The sequence below is a fragment of the Dermacentor variabilis genome, chromosome 10 (assembly GCF_050947875.1).
Source record: "Dermacentor variabilis isolate Ectoservices chromosome 10, ASM5094787v1, whole genome shotgun sequence".
NCBI lineage: Eukaryota > Metazoa > Arthropoda > Arachnida > Ixodida > Ixodidae > Dermacentor > Dermacentor variabilis.
Window position 1 is genome coordinate 18,022,929 of NC_134577.1, and position 20,220 is coordinate 18,043,148.

Consider the following 20,220-nt stretch of genomic DNA (forward strand, 5'->3'; position numbering starts at 1 on the left):
GAACATTAGCTTTTTCTTTTTATCTCTCGTGACACATTAGCCACGTGCCTGCAGGATTTGGCGAGCATTGTTGTAGCTCCCACTGATTCTTGTGCCATGGGCATAATAAGAGTCGTGGCAGACTGTGGCTTCGCTTTGATTCAGTGCAAGCCATGTGATGGTAGCAAACTTTGTGGAAGCCATCGGCCAATAACTGCAGCCTGCAGCTAGTGTCACTATTCGGGTGTCATATTGAAATAAGTGTAGGTGTAACAAGATGAGGACAGGGAAGAAAACATGAATGCAGTGTCTGCAAGTTCATGTTCTCTTCGGTGTACAGTGGTTTATTCAGAGATGCAGCTTTCATGCTGCGTTAAATTTCGTGACCACATCGCAATGAGCGGTTCATTGCCAGCCATCTCACCATCTGTTTATTTGGAGAAACACTCATCTTCATTTAAAAGCACATTTATAAATTCACTACTGAGAACTCCAACAAAAGTTCATATTAAGAAATGTTTTAGAGCCTGACCGGCAGTGGTTGTAGGCATTTTTGGTGGTTACCACATACCTGTCATCGAATAAACTTTGGTTGGAATTTTCTGTCTTGAGTCGGCTATTACTCTCTGCTGCATGTTTTTTAGGTGTGCTTCTCACTGCTGCGAGCATCTACCGCTGCAGCTTCACTGCCAAATAAAGGCACTTGTTACTATGGGTGCCTATCATTACACTGGAGGATGAATATTGCGGTTCTGTCATGCATCTCATTCAAAATAAACTTGGGTGATAGTTCACAACCTATGGGCACATTGATGCAGCAAATTTTTTTTTCCTTTTTTGGTGCAACTGAAAGTTTGATCATTGTTTCACGGCTTGTAAAATTCAACCTAAAATATTTACTGTTCTCTGTTATTATCTGAGACAGCTGTTATCTACCTCACAGACCTGTCTGTATAACCATGAAAGCTGTCTGTAAGCCATACAACGGGACGACAAGGTTGGACTGTGAAGGGACAACTGCTAGTCTGTCTCAACATTAGTGTCACATGCTTGCTTGCTATGCATAAATTTTTATTCAGAGATGCTGGCATCGATGCCACACCACCGCCATCACCCCCTGTAAATCGGAAAGTGCGAGACAACAATGTCTTCTCCAGGCTCACCAGCACATCCACGAATCCATTAGTCAAGCCAGACAGGTATTTGTTCTACTGCTTTTCTCACTTTCGGTATTCATAAGGCGGTGCTTGCAAAACACGTGGCTGCTATTGCAAAAAAAAATTGTTTGTGCCATTAGCCTCCTCAGTCCCTCAGCACCCGTTGATTCTTTTTCGGAACTTGGAAGCAATTATGTAACACATTCATCCCAGTTAAGTCAGATTCATGCATAACAGTATGGAAGTGGTTTAGAGGAAATCATTGCGATCAGCTTTTAAAAAGATTCTCCCTTATTTAGTCTAGACCACTGTGCCTTCACTGGTCTTTGGTTCTCTGGATGTTAAGTGGCAGTTAATGGAACATTTTGGCCTTGTCAAGCATGAGTAGTGGAAGGGTATGCGAAATTGCCATCACACCACAGACAGCAGGTGCAGATAGGTGAGAAAGTGCCGTTACTGTAATTTTGTATCCAAGCAGCCATCTGAGCAAAAGCAATAGAAATTGACACTTTCTTTAATTGTGTGTGCGCTTGCCGCGGTCAGTTCCATGGCTTGCAGACATGGTGTTCAGTGATATAGGCCTTTTTGACGCCAGTGTTCTTTAAGCCATCTTTCATAGCTTGCAGCATTACTGGCACAAGCTGCAACCACATGTCCATCAGGCTGTGAAGTGATACTGGGATAGTAGTCAAACTTCGGCACAACGACTTATGGAATATAACAAATTGCTAAATATTGTGAAGTGTTTGCCAACCATGTCAGCATATAACACTTATGCATCCCTCGTTATATTTAGCAGCGAAACATAAATACCCCAGAAAATAGGTGGGAAAACGTTGCCATGGCAGCTCAATTGGCAAGAGCATTGCACACGTAATGTGAAGGCATTGGTTCGTATCCCACCTGCGGCCAGTTGTTTTTTCATTGAATTTATTTTCCATTAATTTATAACTTCTTTAATTCAATTAGTAAGTACAAGTCTTTTCCCCTGTTTCTCATAATACTCTATATATATATATATATATATATATATATATATATATATAAGCTTATAACAAATATTAGATACAAAAGATCTTTGCATGTTGCATATGACTTTGTTAGATGAGAATCGACTGTGTTTTCTAGTGCCTCTAAGAACACTAATTTTATTCCAGGAAGTAACTAAGAGGAAGCTAAGAAAATATGATAGTTTGATGTGTTTTTGAGAGAGGATAAAATGAAAGGGAATGGAAGGAGCTTTGGGGGAACAGCCATGCAAGAACTGTGCCACAGGGCAAATTTCATTTTGAGAGAATGGTGCGGAATTGTAGATTAACATTTGGGCTAGCTACCTCAACAGGTCAACATAGCACGTCCTGTGGTTGCTTTAATGTTTGTCCTCGTTTACTGTAGCACCAACTTGCTTGGCTCTCATTGCTCTGGCTTGTCTCCATTCCCTTGCCATAATTTCCCTGAATATTAGCTCTTAGATAGCTGAGCACAGTGGCTGTACAGCCATTAAGCCTGCAGAAAGCGTTCATGATTGTTCTCTGATGTGCGATGTCAGCATGGGTGCATGTGTTCTGTAAACCCAGAGGTGTGATCAGCGTGTTTGAGGGAAAGCCAGGCTACTCGCGGAGCTCTCCTCTGGTCTGCACGCACGTGGCAGAGGGCCACAGCAAGGCTGTTCTCTCCCTGGCTGTCACAGATGATGTCCTGTTCACTGCTTCAAAAGGTGAATTTCTCAATATGGCTAGCAGTCTGTTTGCCACTTTACTGCGATGTACAATGTGCATACCACAAAATTATAAACACAGTACTATTGTCTTTCATAAACACGTAAGATGCAGTTTCAGACTACAGAAAACCACACAGTTGCTGTAATAGCTTGAGCATACTTAATCTTGTTTTCCTTGCAGCCACACTTGGCATTCACTTGCATTCAACAATGAGTGTCCTAGAGAATAATAGGAAAGGTGTTTAATGAATGGAATGGGGCAGTATACATTTTCTTTTGCAGTACATTAAAGGTATTTCAATCAGCAATCTGTTTGTTACATTTTCACTGCTACTGATGTGACAAGCTATTAAATTTTTTTGAATAAGATCGTTATAAGTTACCTTTAGTTACTTCATATGTGCTGCTGTTCGTTAATTCAGCTGCAAGAAAGGAAGCTTCAAAGGCATATATTTTCATGCTCTTATACATTGCTCTTCAAGGCATTATATTGGCTTGGTAAAAAAATTCCGTGCTCTCCATTAAGCTTTCAGTACACCATATTCGCATAATGCAGAAAGATGGATGAGGTTAATTAAAAATGTTGCCTCATTTTTGATGAACCATAGTTATAGTGAGGTTCGACTGAGTGCCATAGCATACACATTCTATTTGAGGGAAAGCCTGTGCCTTTAATTACAGCCATGGTGACGGAATGCTAATGCAGGCAGATTACAGATACTTCTACGTTACTGATACTGACAGGAAGTTGCAATATTGAAAGCTGTAACCTTCGTTGCTGCTAAGGTGGGCCGTAAAGGCAGATCACTTTGTTTTTCCTCAGACCGCACAGTGAAGGTCTGGAACCTGCACACGGGCCAAGAGATTCACTGCCTGCGAGGCCACCCAGACAATGTCGTGGCCGTGCGCTACTGTGAATACCAGCGCCTTACCTATTCGGTTTCCACGGCCTTCATCAAGGTGTGGGACGTGCGAGAAAGCCCCGCCAAGTGCATCCGCACCCTCTTGTGAGTATGCAATGCTGCATGCCGTCCTTGCATCACTATCTACTTACAATAATTCGGCGCTGACAAATTTGGTGGCCTTCCTGATAGCCCAAGTTTTAGTTGAGCCATGGATTGTGCAGAAGTTTAATAAACCCATCATTGTTACCATTGCGCTTGCCTTATTGGGTTTCTTGATGTAAAAAAATTAACTGTACGGCGCTTATGGAATGAAATATGCCACCTTAAGGCTAACTAATGTGCATGCTTTTGTTTATGCCATCTGCAGACCGTGTGACATCGGAATAATTTTAGCTTATAAGTTAGGTCACAGTCTGCATGATATGACATGGTACTCTCAAGTAATTGCACATATGGATTGTTCTTAGTTTCCCTGTGGCATTTCATGGATAAGTATTGGGAGGAAGAAAGTACACCACGGTAAATGTTATGGCGAATTAAAATGTATGTTAATAAATTACTGGCTTCTTTTTTATTTCCAACAACTGCTCCGAAGCATTATGTGTGAAGGTCTTAAGGGGCAACTTTTTAATTTATGCAATATAATTACAGTAAATAAACATTTATTGAAACTGTTCGAAAGAAACAGCTTGGCTGGAAAATTAGTTGTAGTTCTCCAAGGTCGTACACATTAATTCATTCATTAATTCATTCATTTATTCACATATTGATACTGTCAGCCTTTCTCAGGCTATTACAGGAGTGGAAAATCTAATAAATTCACATTCTATGCAAGGTACATTTCACATCTGCTGTATCTTCTTGTTGTGAACATTGCAAGTAATTTATGGTAATTGTACTTTGTTGTGTATAATCTTGACAATACTACCTTAACTAGAAATACATTTGTGCTGTATAGACTTAAACACAAAGTACAATTCTGTTTATTTAGCAAAATTGTCTAACAAATTTTCAGGCCCCCATGGTTCACCATGTGCGATTGAAGGGTGTCTACCAACCGGGAAAACTAGGGATTCTCAGGGATCTTGAGTAGTCTGGAAAAACTCGGGGAAAACTCAAGGAACGTGTGCCTCTATCAGGGAAAATTAGATGTAATTTTGTTGAAAGGGTCGAAAGTCGCGGTAATGCTGGCTCGAGTAACAGACAGGAATCGTAATGAATCGTCTTTGACGCCCTTTCGTCGGCTAGAGGACCGACGAAAGAGACGTCGGCTAGAGGATCAACGACCGACTTCCCGGACTCCCGATAATAATGACGGCTTTGCGTCACCACCAAATACCCCCCATAGAGTCGGTGTATCAGAACGTCTGAAACTTCGGACGCAAGAACTCTTCGCCGTCCGATTTTCCGGATCATTTTCTGTGACCACAGGTCCGAAACGGCATTAATCAAAGCCACCACCGCTGCCATTATGATTACCTCACCGCCTCGAACTGGCGCTCTCGCATGCACTTCCGCAGGCAGCTGTAGCCACTACTGCGGCAATGCTAGGCCTAGCTGCTTCGACGTTCGCTATGAAGCTTCTTGCTGTTAGGTGCCGCATTTTTTATTGAAAGAATTCGCTGCTGTCAGCAATGGCCCGGACTCCGCCTTTGTGGTCTAGAAGCTTGGAAAGCACGGTGCATTGCATAATTCCGGTTCCTGAAAGTCAGCTTCGCCTCTGTACAGAAATGTTACTTGGTGAAGCGTACGCAAAATTATTGCAGTGAAGCATAACAAGCGTGGGAATGGCCTATTGCCGAGGGATACAGTGTGTATCCCTGAATTATACACGCGTTCGTCTGGTATTTCCTGTCACAGTACGAGCTCCGATATGCCTAATACGTGTACCGACAGGCCTTCAGAGCATTTTCAAATGTGCCTGTGGCAGTTAGAGCCCTCAAGGGCAGTAAATGACAGGCATTAATTTTTTCAAATGGCCGATTTTTCGGACGTTTTCACGGCCCCTAGGGAGTTCAAAAAATCGGATGTGGATTGTGCAACTGACCAAGAAGTTGCTTCAATTGGTCCGTGGGGGAACGTGTGGCGGAAGGAGGACAAGAACAGAAAGGACCTATGCATTGAGGAAAGAACGGGAAAGGAAATGTGCTGCCGCTGCTTTGGAGGAGCTTAAGCTCAAAAAACAGTGTTGGCTGATGCTGAGATGCAAGTGTCCCTTATCCCAACCAAAATAAACTCTTTAAAGCAGTGAAACACAACCCTGAGGCATCATGTGCGGGCTGATAGTATGCCAGAACAGTTGAGGTTGATTTACAAGCTGTTGAGAGAGAATCTCAATTGTGACAAAGTTCGGGCCTCATACCACTGAGCTTGTGATCAGTTGATAGAAATAGCTCATATTCGTAAATATTTGCTTCTATATGCATCTCCTTTTTATTCGTATTTGAGAATATCCGACTCAATTTGCGATTTTTTTCGAAAACATTTTATTTGCTGTGCATTTTAATAATTCCTCCCTTCTGTTCCCTTTTTGAATAATGTAAACGCTACTCCTTAGTATTCATATTGAATTAAGTCGTTCTTCTTTAATTTTTTTCATATGCTTAGTAGAGAGTGACAGCATTGGTCAATATGGTTTCAGCCTCTTTTTACATAAAACATAGTTCTGCATCATTCAGGGAATTTTGCAAAGGCACTCGGGGAGAATCTGGAAAACTCAGGGAATTTGGAAATGTCAACTTGGTAGACACCCTGGATTGATAAACAGGTGGCTGTTAAATATAAAAATAACTTACAGATGCATTTCCGGGCTTTTCCTTGGCGTGTGTCACGATTTCTGATGCGTCTCTCGGCCGTGGCAATGCATGGCTGTAAGCACGGTTGAATGCATAAGCAGCCGCACACCCTGCTTTAGAGGTAATGTGCCGCGTGTTCAGAGTGGGCATGCTGAGACAGCGTGACATCATGTAAGCTGTCTTCCCGCACGTTTAGTATTGAAGGTTTCGCAATTCTGTGACCCATTGGAGCAGACAAAGCATTCTCTCCCCGCTGCTGGCGCTTTTCATGATGGCATCGTTCAAGTACGGGTGACACTATCAGCCACAGAAGCAGATTTTACGCGAAAGCATACTTGGCTTCGCTTCATTCGTACCACCAATAAATCAAATCAATGTGAAGGTATCGTCGACCTAGCATGAAACCGTACCCTTCATTGCAGACTCCCAAATCCGTGAAAATGAATTGTTTTGTCTATCAAATTAGCTTTTTTTTGGTTACCCAATAATTAGGAAAATTCTGTGGCCCCTTTTTGTGTAGAAAAAATTGATCGACTACTGTACTTATTTGCATAACGAGTCAAATTTCTATACAACAAACTTTAGATATGACGAAGCAAATTGCCGATTTTACCAACTTCATTATATCGAGGTTGAACTGTATATAGTAAGTATTTCATGGCGTATTGCCACATGCTTGGTACTGGTTGCAAGAGTTGTGGGCTATAGTTCTCTCTGCATAGCTTATGGGGTGTACACGAGCTTCGCAAAATTAATCCAAGTAGGCTGTTTCACTTTTCCACTTGATCCTGCTTGATTTTATGTACTGGTTTTACCTGTGTTTTACCCAATGGCCATGCCAAGAACCTTCGTTCCTTGATGTTTGTTCTCTGGTACATTTAGCGAACAATTGTTTTAAAAAATAATGGAGTGTAGACATTAAGTGGTCTTCCGTTTTTATCTCTGCCAGCTCTTCAGGCCAGTGTAGCAGTGGGCCTGTTGTGGCAGAGTCTGCATCTCGCAGCCTTCAGATTCCACAAGGGGAGACGCGCATCAATACCATAGAGTTGAGCCCATATGGTACCCTGCTTTTCTCTGCTGCTTCAAATATTGTTCGCATCTGGGACATCCGGAGGTAAGCATTCCCTTATCATTATGAAATGTGTGCAATTCAGGCATTGATGAACGTTGCATTTGTCCATACAGCCAAACCAATGACTGTACGACAAGGAAACATTTTGTTTACTTCTTTATATGTGATAATTGACTGTATACGTGGAGCTTCGTCTTCCAAATTATTTAATTGCAGTCTTTGAGCCTTTATTATAGTTTGCCGTAAAGTCACTCAGTTATGGTCTGTCTAGGACTTTCGGTTTTGATTGGCTGTATACAATTGCATGGCAAAGTATTTGTCTTTTTTACAAAAGCTTGTCTATCAGTTACTTTTGACTGTTTCTGTCCAAACTCTTTTAATTGTTGACTGGGACTGGCTTCTAAGATATGTTGCGGTTTTGAATGGAGAATTTTATTGTTTTTGCAAATAGTGGCACATGGCTTTCCTTCACTTCTCTTAAAACCACCATCTATCAAGTACAGTACAGTAGAACTTCAGTATAGGCCTTTTAGGGGACCACGAAAAGGATATATGATCGAGGCAAACAATTTTGGGCTTTAGGTACATACCCATGCTGATTGCATTGATTGCATGTACACACCATTTGGAGAGTGTTAGTCGTTTATGGCTGTTTGCATTTTTCTGTGTACCAGATGTAACACTGACAATGAAACAGAAAGCTACTTTCACACAATCTTATTTGAAGTTTAATGGGAAGCCAGCAAACTATCAAGAATGTGCTTAGTAAAGCTAGAAAATGCTGCCTAGCAGTTAGATTAAATGTTACACACTTATTTAGAGCAGTCATAGCCGTGAATCATGTTGAATATTTAGTGCAATTCGCAACTATGACCAGCAGGTTTGATGCCTTCGGGTAGTGTATGAGGGTTTATTGGCCAGCTGCCTGCTCCTTGTGTGACGCCGTCGGTCAAAAGGACGTTCTACATCTGCTGCTATAGCCATGAGCAGTGCTGGCTAACACTCGCAGGGTTAGATCTTGTATGCATACATAAACACCTAAGAATGCGGATGCAGGAACAGTCGCCTCTGTAGCTCAATTGGTAGATCAACTTGCACTTAATGTGGCGGGTGTGCGTTTGCTTCCCACTGGTAGCTAGTTGTTTTTTCGTCCACTTTCATTTCCCTTTAGCTTATCGTTTCTACAGTCACTTCAATTAAATACTACAAATACTTTCCCCTATGCTCTCCTTGGCTTTGTTATCTGCTGGCTTTATATGGTTGTGACTAACAAAAATGCTTCTTCTCATTCATTAAATGAATATTGCGATTTCCATCTGGTGTTGAGTTTCACATACCAGCCCCTTTTCAAGCACCTTGCAGCACTTTTTTTTTTCTTTTTCAGTTTTCGCAGACTTCTATGTAGCAGTAATTGTTCAAGGTTCCCGAGGTGGTGTCCATGATTGTAGAGTTCTGGAGTGAACTCCTTTGCATTCGTCCACTTCCTCTTGGCTTTTGAAATTGTGAGCTGTGCTGAGACTGGTGATAGTCTGAACACAGCGATGGCAAATCTTCTTCTTCGTACAGCAGGTTCTGTGAAGTGACTGTTTTTTGTGACGACATGTGGCCGTCGACGCAGGGGCCGCTGATGGACGACGCTGCGTCGCTGGTGCATCATAGCAGTTTTCGGATGTAACAATATGGAAGAGAAACGTAACAAATTGGAAGCTAAAACGCATGACCTTATGGAAATTAAAAAGGACCAGTGCTTCAGAGCACATTATGGGAAAATGTAACTACCACGGATGTAAAGCGATTTTTTACAGTATATGAACATGTTTACTTTCCCAATAGTGCCAAAGCTTCGTCTTTGCATTCTCAGGTTTGCCTGTGTTGGCAAGCTGGCAGGTGGACACCAGGCAGCAGTGATGTGCATGGCAGTAGACGAAGTGGATAATGACTCCAGTCTTGTGATCACAGGCTCCAAGGACCACTATATTAAGGTCAGCAACATGCTCTGCAGCCAGTTCTTTTTGACTCTCATGCAACAACAAAGTTGCTACATTGCACAGGTTTGGCAAATATGGCAGGTGGGCTGGTTTCTTTCTTCTTTTTTAATCGTGCTGTTTTCAGTTCGAGATACCTACAGCTAATGGCCTTTTCAATATAGTTACATGCCTGAAAGCTAACTATGCCTACAGTGCAAGGCTTCACATGGACAAAAGAGGACTACGACACAGTCAGCATTGTCTATGTCCTGGTCTCTTGCATCCACGTGAAGCCTTGCACTGTAAGCATAATTCAGGATAACCCACCAACTAGCCCAAACTTTTACATTCCTGGAAACTAATTTTGGACTTCGCATATATTGAAAAATTTTGCCTTGGCATGCATAAAGCATTGTGCAGTTCTATGCATGGTGCAACTATTTCTGTGCTCTGGAAACTAGGCATTTGGTAATAGCAGTGCATGTGATGTGGCGTGTACTCAGTAGGCACCAGATACCTGGTACTGGTAAACTGTCACCACATCATCAGTTATGTTTGAACTTGATGCATTTTTATACTGCAGGTTTGTACTTCGACAGCACAGAGATGGTCGTTAAAAGTTATTATAGACAGAAAAAGTAGGGTGGTCGTATTTTGTTGGTGTTGCTTGTCCAAGTACATTGTCACTTTGTGCTGCACAGGTGTTTGAAATCCCAGAGAGTGGGAGTGGGGTCTTGACCCCCAAGGTGAACCTGGAGCCACCCCACTACGACGGGATCCAGTGCCTTGCTGTCTACAATGACTACCTGTTCTCTGGCTCGCGTGACATGTGCATCAAGAAGTGGGACCTTGCCAATCGGTGCCACGTTCTGGTATGTCCTGCCCATTGCAAGGTGCAATTCATGCCACTTGCATTGACTGCATGGTACACATCATTTGAAGAGAGTGGCGAGTGCTAGTACACTCAAACCTCGTTATAACGAAATTGGATTAAAAAAAGTAAATGAAATTTCCCTTGAAATTCCCATAGAGATCATCCATGTATTTGAAACCTCATTTTAGTGAAGTAAAATTTTCCTGCCAATGGATGTAACGAGCTAGATTTGTCTCCAAAACTAAATACCCAATCATTGCGTGCCGAGTACGTCGATTTCCGCGGGTTTCGCCACTTTTCGCCATGGCTGTTCAAAACTCCTGTGTCTCCACATTGCATACGTCGTCAAGCAACTCTTTCTCACCGCCCCGCGTAGCTGCACACCTGCGCACAAGCAGCAGCTCACTATCGCACTTCGTCACTGAAAGCTTTCTTGCATGTGCCTGGCTGCGCAAGACCCATGGTGGCATGAAATATTAGTGCACCCACTTATACTTCACGGTGTGTTGCGCAGGCATGTGCAGCTAGGAGTCGCCTCTGAGACCCTTCGAGCACAGTCTTGAGGTTCACATGCAGCTACGTGTGGTGGTGCGAAAGAATAGTGCATTCACTTCTCCCTCCCTACGGGATGATGCGCGGGCAGGTGGCTGGGCATGGTCTCCGAGATCGCATTGCCTCCTCAACCACGGACATTGCTCGACATCGCTGCTCGACCACGGCGAGCCAATTTGAAAGCGGATGCGAAAGAGCAGCACAATGGAACAGAAGGCAGCTATCTAAAGGCTGTTGCGTCAAGTGCTAAGTCATGTGTCACACACTCCAAAGACTTTTTTGTTGTTTTATTCAAATTTTATTGCATGTGTGGCCATGTAGCAGTTACGCTGCCACAAGGCCATCTTTTTAGTACCATGTTTGCAATTTGTCACCCCCATTGGGCATATATTGCACTAAATGGCAATGACTAATATAACGAAAGAAGGATATAAAGAATTCAGGCTCTCCCTTGAACTTCGTGTTACCGAGGATCAAGTTGGGCAAGTTTGTTGAGCATTGTGAAATGATACAAAATTCTAGTCATTAGTCAAAACCATTAAATATTTGCACACCCCTATTCTGTAATTATCTTCCCAAGATTGCTCCAAGATTATTTATTCCCTGCTGCGATTTCTCTGTAGTCGCTGAACCAAGCCCACAAGGATTGGATCTGCGCTCTTAATTTCATGCACAATGGTACCGCCCCACCCGTGCTACTGAGTGGCTGTCGTGGAGGCATGCTGAAGATGTGGAACACCGAAAACTGCTCGCTTGTTGGCGAGCTTAAGGCACACAGTTCACAAATCAACGCCATTGCCACAAACTCGTCCTGCGTCTTCACAGCATCCAAGTAAGGGTTTCAGTCCTTTAAGTTTGGCAGTTAAAATCCTTCTGTTTGCCCTTAATGTGCGCTGTGTTTTCTGTATTTGGGACACTTGTGTTCTCATGTTTTAATGTAACTGTATTATTGCATGTTCGTTTCACTTGATTTTGCTCGGAAGCTATAATGTGGCAGCCAAAGTAGTTGCCCATTGGCTGCCAAAACTGGCAAACTGCTGGGCATTAAAGGGAAGCTGAAGAGTCTGTTGAATTCAATAAGACGCTCATATTCGGATGTGGGAACCTTATAAACCATGTAGGTAAAATTTGTTTTTTTTTTTTTTTCAATTAGGAGCGACGTAATCGTCGGTTAAAATTGCGCTGTAGCTCCGCCCCCCGTCGAATGCCGCGCGCTACTGCTGACGCTGACAATGCGAGCGGAGACCGGAAACCGCGGTGTTGTGACGTCAACTCTAGTGTTTTGTTCCTTCACAGCCTGCGCGACCGTGCCTGACCGTGCTTGTTTCTGCGTGCGTGCCATCGTAATTTGCTTCGATCGACCCTGCATTCCTGCACGCCTTTGCGACTTCAGTTACGAGTAGTGTGCGGATGGCGCACAGATGAAGGTCACTAACGTACTGCATGAACCGGGAAGCTTTTCATGCGTTTAAACCGTCTTTGTAGATTGCCGACAGCTTTGGACAGCGCACAAATGCCGACGATCGCATCCCCACTTACATACCACGAGGAGGCATGCAGGAACACAACACTACAGTTGTTTGACCGGAAACGAGCTCACTAGATTGGCGAAAGATCGGCGAGATCACTAGATCGCTTTGCAAAAAACATACTCGCCAAAGAGCATTTCCAACACTAGGAGATCCCAAGACTTCGCTTTCGTTCGCGTCGAAAGCACTGCTCGCACCAGCATCGTTTGCTTCTTCGAGAGGCCGGCTCTTCGCAATCGGCTTGTACATGTAGGGAGTAATGCCGAACTCCTCAGAAAAACACAGTCTCTCTAAATTTTCCATTACCTCTTAATTTTCCATTACAGCACCAAACTACCTGGCACCGCGCTTCATGTGTAGCGGCAGCGGTCGGTCACTAGAGTTGACGTCACGAGGCGCCCGACCAATCACAGGCGGAAACGAGATGCGCGAGCTGGGCGCGTCCGCTGCTGCACTTTTCGTCAAAATAAAATATATTTGCGCTTTCTTTCGCTCAATTTCGATACGATATTCGAATTCGGAGGGTTGAAAACCATTATGTACACATGTTCACTCATTTTTTCTGGAAAACCTTTCAGCTTCCCTTTAAAATGGGGGCCATAATGCCGACGGTGGCGATTCGCTTTTCATGAATGATGCTACAGCCAATATGAGCTGTACAAGTTCAGAAATGTCAACAGATTGCGCTGTTTCCACCTCAGGGGTGGTTTGATTTTTTTTTAGTTATTTGTAACATGTTTACACACATCCCATATTTCCCATGGATTTTTCCCACCAGACCTTTCCAAACAAAATCAGTCATGGCAGAGCAAAGCTTGCAGTTCAAGAAGGGGGAAAAAACAGCAGTTTAGATGGTGATAACTGCATTGCTGCTATCTACATGCCTCAGTATTTGAAGCTTTTCCACATAAAAATGACTCTGAGTGGTAGTTAGGGTGCTGAACTGGAAAAAGCTGCTTTATATTGTAAAAGCTTATGGTTCCATTTTTCTGTGTATATTAATGTAAATAATTATATAAGGAAAGTGACAGTGGAAGTTAGTGCAGTGCGTACCGGGAAAAATAGTCAGAACCGAGGGCCTCATGGCATGTATAATATTTGGCAGCCAATGGGCTAATTTGGCTGGTGCAATATAGTAGACGCTGTTGAATAATAATAATAATAATACTTTATTACACAGTCACAAAAAAAGCAGCGTACATAACAGGCCTGCCAAAGCCACACAGGGCTTGAGCGGCAGTGCCTGGCAGGCAGCGGAATGAACACTTATTCAGTTGACATGTACTTTTCACATTTAAAGTAGTCTATGAAGTAGTACTATATGAATATTAAGAGAACAAGGTATTCAGCAAGTGTGATTTGCAGATCTGTAGGTATGTTTTAAAAAGATGCGCACATGCTGCACATAGAGCCAGACAGAATTGTCATTAGCACATGTACATTGAGAACGCACTTCAACACCACAAAGCCAAACTTTTCATAATTGATATGCTGAGTTTGATGCCTTGAAATGCTGATTTATGCACAGGAAACTTAATGCAAATGCTTAATGCAAATGCACTTGCCATGCTATGAAGATAGCATTCATACAAAAAACAAGTGATAAAATTCACAACATTGTGATGCAGAATGGTCCTTTTGGGGTAAAGCACATAAAAATGTCATAGCACGCAGAGATAAGGGATGAACTGACCAGTGAAGTGTGCGCCTTCCTCCAGGTTCTGCATATAATGCTACCTTAAAAGCTTATTTTTTTTTTCTTGCTTCATATCGCTCATGTTACTTGTGTGTTGCATGTTCATATCAATGGCGCTAAAATTTCTCGAGCCCAGATTCTTGTGTGGCACTGTTCAATCTGGGTTCCACTCTGTGGCGTGTGAACTTTGCAGCAACAGCGACGTTAAGATATGGCGAACCCCGGGCTACTATCTTGAAGCAGAGGTGTGCACCGAAGATGCCGAGGGCAACAGCACCAAGTTTGGGCCTGGGACAGGCTAGGCCGCCTGCAGTCCGCTCCATGTCGAACAATAACGTCCGCATCCCGTCCCAGTTTACTTTTGCTTATGCGACACCTCGCACGAAATAGCCAACCTGCACTAGTTATATTTAATTTTTCTCATTTGTGGTTTAGCAGTCCTTGCTCTTGTTTGTATTTTACATTTATTTCATGCGTTATATGCATTAACTGCTTCAAAAATGCAGCACATTAGCATTGTTTTACAAAGTCTGATTTGGGACTAAGTGCTTTAATGCAATAAGCTCCCTTTGCTGTGAAACTCCCCAAGCTCACTTTTTCTTTTTTTCTGAGTAATGTATAATAAATAGCACAAAGGAAAGTGCGTAGGTTAACTATCTTTGTTACTCCATTATGGTTCCCAGGCTTTGCCATGACAGTTTAACCAACCATAACAGTGAAATTGCTTAGAATGGTAGCTATGCTGCGATGACAGCGGAAAATGTGGATTATTCAAACCTTCTTATGGCAACATTGCCAGCAACCTTCCCCCCCTTTTTTTTGTGCTAGTACTTCGAACTCTGCGCAGCGTAACAAGCTACTTTGAATTTATGCTACAACCTGTAGGTTGCTTGAGCATTCATTTCACACACCTTCATATTTGCTTTCGACATCACTTGATCATTTGAACATTCCCCAACTCGGCTGTTATTTTAATTTTTTTTTTAATTACGTAAGAAAATGCCCTCTCATCTTTCAGTTTGTCTTTTTAATTTTGCCATTACATCCTGCCTGCACGTTTAACCACAACAATCTGCTTCCTTTCCATCCCTGCCACGCCCGCTCCCCCATCTCCCACGCCTGCCACACTCTTCAATTTGTGTCAACGTCACCACCAACCAGCGACAACACCGTGCGAGTTTGGCAAGTGCGGAACAGCCTTGAAATCTCTTCAGACCTCCCCGACTACTAGCGTCCAACGCCACGAGGATATGCCGGACGCTTAACCTACCTCCAAGGATGATGGCAACAACTTGCATCAAGAGCTGCGCTGTGATCGAAGTGGACTATTGTTGTAGCGACAAGGTCGTCGTTGCAGCAGCGCCCCCTGTCATCCTTAAGTGTTTTTCATTTTCACACGAACCATTCCAAATCAAAAATGCTTGAGGCAGCCCCTTTAACACCTCTTTTTCCACTTCCGCAAGTGCATTTCGACTGCCCCTAGTCTTTCACATTTATTTATAGTTTCCTATTTAAAGCGTCGTCCAGTTATAATAATTTTTAATGTTCTTAAGTTTATTAAGCTTTTAACGAGTTTGTTACAATATTGACCAAAGCTGTTCTTGGCTGCCTCAGGATCTTAGTTTTTCCTTTTTTCAAAATGTTGCCGATTTGTAGGCATGCATTTTTAAATCTGTGCAAGCTTGTGCTTTGGTTAAAAGCGAAAGCCTTTTATTTCTCTTAAAGGGGTCCTGAACCACCTATTATCAGTCGAAAAATGCATTTGAAGTTAAATTTCAGAAATATTACACTTTTTCATAACTACTTTGCTGCAAAAAGTTCTTCAATGCGTTGAGCAGAAGTGGAGTTATTGGCAATCAAACACAGCGTTTGCGATGCTTACACTTCTTAAACAATTTGCCTTGTAAAGGCTACGGCGCAGGTGGAGTGTGCCCACAACGGTCTGCCTAATGAATGTCGCCGTGGCGCGCAGTCCAAATTTGATTTCGCTTGTTCACGTAAATGTCACTATTTCCGATTTTAGCTCCTATGACGCGTCAACCATTGTCCTCAGCGAGCCGCAGTGCACTCGGCCAGTGGGCTCATTGCAGCGCACCGTGGCGGCCGCAGTATCTACGCCATGTAGCAGATCGCAGCAGCATGCAACGGCAGCATTTGCTTTGTGCATTGCAGGGCTAGAATGGGCGCTCGCACTTATATGCTCTAGTCTGTCTGTCTGCTATGTGGTACGGAGCAGCTTTGCCCTTCACCAGCATGATCAGCAGATAGTAGCCACTTCCAACTTGCACATTTTGAAGCTGATTATGAAACAGTCTGCCAAGGTGTCTAACCAGTAGTGGCCAGGAGTGAGCACGTGCTGGCAAGCATGTGTGTGTGTTGTGACATTAAGTTTCGCATGGTACGAGGCTAGTTGAGTGTTCAAAACAAGTCAAAATTGGCGAGACCTGATGGCTACGACACCAATAAATGAGGTGGCCAAAGTTTAATTCCAACATAGGCGGCAGCTGCCAAGCGTGAGCAGACAATCGTAGGCTTCTTCCCGGAAGTATGTAATTATCATTGAGATTTGAAAGCAGAGTTATGCTTACTTCAGCCTGTGTATGAAACTTTGTCAGTAAATATACACAGTAACAGAAGGAAGAAGTGCACTGATCCAAACACCCTTCTTGATTGATGTCAGCTGTAGCAGCTGTATATTGGAATCCGCTATATTATGAAATAAAGCGTCCAGAAAAGTGAGGAGCAGACTTCTATTGAAAAGAGTTTGAGAGAAAGGCGACTTCGTGCTCCGCTTGAGAGATGTATGTGCCGCGCGCAACTGCGAAATGTTCACTACTGAGATGTTCACAGCAGCATATGCTAGCCACTGACTTTATTTCACTAAGCCCGAGGTGTGGTTCAGGGCTCCTTTAGGATATTTCTAATCAAAACTTATGAATTTAATTCTTTCAGTGACCTCACAACTATTTATATATACTTCAACTATCATTAATTTATTAATATGTCATAATGTGTTGTGCTTATTAGACTGAGAAGAAATCTCATACTTAGCGAGGCTGCGCATGCTGTGTGTGAACCAGATGAATGTTATGTGCGAGTGGCTGCTTCAATGCTAGAGAAAGTAGGTTATTTTTAAAACTGCGAGGGAATGTCTTGATATAGGAAGACCCACGCCCACTAGCGAAACGCCAGCATAGGGTAAAATTTCAGTGATACATTCCAGACGTCCATATTTTATTTTAATGGGTGAGCTATTTATTAAGCAATATATTTCATCATGTAGCCATTTACACTCTTTTACTCCGAATAAGTGTTCCCCTTTTATATTTACAAACCGCGACAAATTTTAGTGCCCTTGTAGTACCTGTCGATGTGACGTCTGTTTTCTTGAGGACTTCAACAACGTGAAAAGTGTTCTGTCTTGGCCAACATTCCAGTGCTGAAAGTTCTATACATGTACAAAGTGTAAGTAGTCGAATAAAGAAATTAGGACTGCCTGTGGGTCCACTTGCTGATTCTGCATACTGTATTGAATCCACTGGCAGCTACATGCAACATTTGGTATTGTCCTAACATGTGCAACAATAAAATTTAAATTGTCTTACTATCTGTCATGTACAAAGTACACTACAGAAGGGGTGGGAAACCTGTGTCTATGGCGCGGAACGTGTGCAAGCACATTGTTTTCTTTCACTGCGTAAACTGTTATGGGATCGTTTCAATAGCCGTTTCGGTTACCTATGTTGTCCACCATCGTCGGTGCCTGTCACAGCTATCACCAAGGATGAGAATTCCCAGTTCCTTAGTTCTCGCCGGGATCGAACCTGGGCCCTCTGTGCGTGAGTTAGCTACTCTACCACTGCGCCTTGCCAGCGCTTGCTAACTGCTGTGCAAACATGGCATACACAGGCTTCCTAGCATGCAAGGATTCGCCCAATGCCTGTAAACTTTGCATTGCAGTTGCATTGCATTCAACCAGATGTTGCGATGTGTAGCAGTTCCATCATATCATGCCATGCATAAAGGGATGTAAAATATGCGCCTTGTAGTCTCGGTACCTGTGTTTACTGGTACACGTTATGGCTTGGGTGGACACGCTTGGTGGACAATTCAGTTCGTTCTCTTAAAAATGATGCAAAGAGCTGCTGTCAACGTATGCTGTCGAAAATGCAGCACAACAGCTTCTCCTAGGGTATTGTGGTGGCCTCAGTGTGTCGTCAGATGCTCAACATAGGAAGATTTTGGACTTCTTGCCGCAGACCTTCGTTCCTGAACACGATGTGCCCAAGTTTTTATGGGTGATTCTCTCGATGCCTGGTTCATACAGTGTGCAAGAAGACCTTGGCACATTTGTGTCCAATACACAGTGCAGCTATTTGTGCACAGGGTCTTGCTCGGACTTCATATCTATAAACAACAAAGTACCCGTAGTGCCCTGCTGCATGTCCTTCGCGACTTACTTATTGGGTCATAAAGCATACCCGAGGGTGTTTCAATAAATGCATGCAAATTAATATGCTGCTTTCTATGTACTCAGTATACTTGCAGTTCCTCTTAAAAAGTTTACGACTGTCTCCTACGAGCCGCTCTCCAGCTTGCGCTGCGACTGCCATGCAGGCCTGCGACTTCTTTGACTCGCGCTGGCACCATGACAGTTGCTCTTGATCACGGTACTCAGTTCTATGACTGCAGCAATCGTGAATCCTGATCTCGCGTCATTCGCATTGCTTCAGTGTGATATCGACGATCAAAAAGTGCAAACTGAGAGTGAGCGGTGAGGGAAGGTGCATGCAGTGAGGAGACTGGAAAGGAGAGGCCAAGACAGGAGGAATGTCATTCTCTTTAGCTTACTCAGGGAGCTTTCACCCAATCAACGTGAACTCCAGATGTCTAGGTGCTTCTAGAGAGTGGCAAAGTCAGTCACGTGTAGAATCTTGGTTTCAGCTAGTTAATGCTGTCACATTACCTCAAAATGTCTTTGAATAAGCCGTTGTGGTGTTCAATAACCCTAAACCCTACCTTATTACAGCTTCTGTTGGAAAACGCCTCCAGTCACTTGAAAGCTCTTAATTAAAGAAAGTATGAAAAATGCCTTTTGGCTGCTCTTAAACACTTCTTTAATGTTGAAGAATGCAAGGTGTTGCAGCTGTTACTCCACTTAATTATAATAATGCTCCAATTTTAAATTTGCATGCTCGAGACTGCTCCAAAATCGGAGTTTGTCCACTCCAGAATAAAATTCTATCTGCGCCAAAAATTGCTTCAGAATGACTCCCACCCTTGCTGCAGTTAACTGGCACAAATCTAGCACAAAATGTTGCTGGAGTATAAATTTCGATGAAGCAATTTAAGGACGACCGTCTTAAATTAGATAGCATCTTCTAGTTGCAATGACAATCCGTGATATTTGTGGGTTGCGAGTGTAAAAAATAGTCTTTGGCACTTAAGAAGCACATTCAAGTCCACTCACGTGAGAAAATGTCCATATTTTTACTAGAACTCCTTCATGGGCTTTGGGAAAAAATTGCTGGCTCTCCCGTAACCGAAAGTATATGTAAGCATGAAATGGCTACCGGCAAAGCAGGTTGGTTGGAGATACTAGCTACAATCTGAAGATGGCTGTAGTGCATACTTGTAATGGCAGACCCCACCACACTGCACCATGCCGTACTGTGCACCATGTTGTGCACTGGTCCATATGGATGTCATTCTTTGCTGTCGCAGACAGTGACGGGAAACAAATGCGTTCATGCGGCGTCTTGTGGTGCCGTCACCTTCAACCGCTTTTCTTCCTCTAATAGTGCAATGTGCTCGGCGTCTGTCGCTGCTTTTTCTTGTCGGCTGCAAATGTGCAGCCTTGGGTATATGGCCGCAGTCCGTGGCAGTGTTGTCACCTTCGTGAACGGCTGCATAATCCTGGCATTGTCTGCCCAGTTGAGCAGTCTTCTGCTCTGGTGTATAACTCGCTAAGTGA

At 43.2% G+C, this 20,220-nt stretch overlaps 1 protein-coding gene across 5 annotated transcripts in view; it reads left to right on the forward strand.

Moving 5' to 3' along the window:
- Klp31E (kinesin-like protein 31E) overlaps window positions 1-17,761 on the forward strand; it is a 107,316-nt gene extending 89,555 nt beyond the window's left edge. For 4 of the 5 annotated variants that reach the window (XM_075671785.1, XM_075671790.1, XM_075671789.1 and 1 more), the window contains 8 exons: window positions 1,059-1,178; window positions 2,714-2,853; window positions 3,680-3,863; window positions 7,506-7,670; window positions 9,490-9,610; window positions 10,297-10,467; window positions 11,645-11,853; window positions 14,440-17,761. In XM_075671785.1, coding sequence (XP_075527900.1) covers window positions 1,059-1,178; window positions 2,714-2,853; window positions 3,680-3,863; window positions 7,506-7,670; window positions 9,490-9,610; window positions 10,297-10,467; window positions 11,645-11,853; window positions 14,440-14,548 — 1,219 coding nt within the window. In that variant the 3' untranslated portion in view covers window positions 14,549-17,761. The remainder of the gene's footprint in view (window positions 1-1,058; window positions 1,179-2,713; window positions 2,854-3,679; window positions 3,864-7,505; window positions 7,671-9,489; window positions 9,611-10,296; window positions 10,468-11,644; window positions 11,854-14,439) is intronic. The other variant, XM_075671786.1, reaches the window with a different exon arrangement.
- The last annotated feature ends 2,459 nt before the right edge of the window (window positions 17,762-20,220 follow it).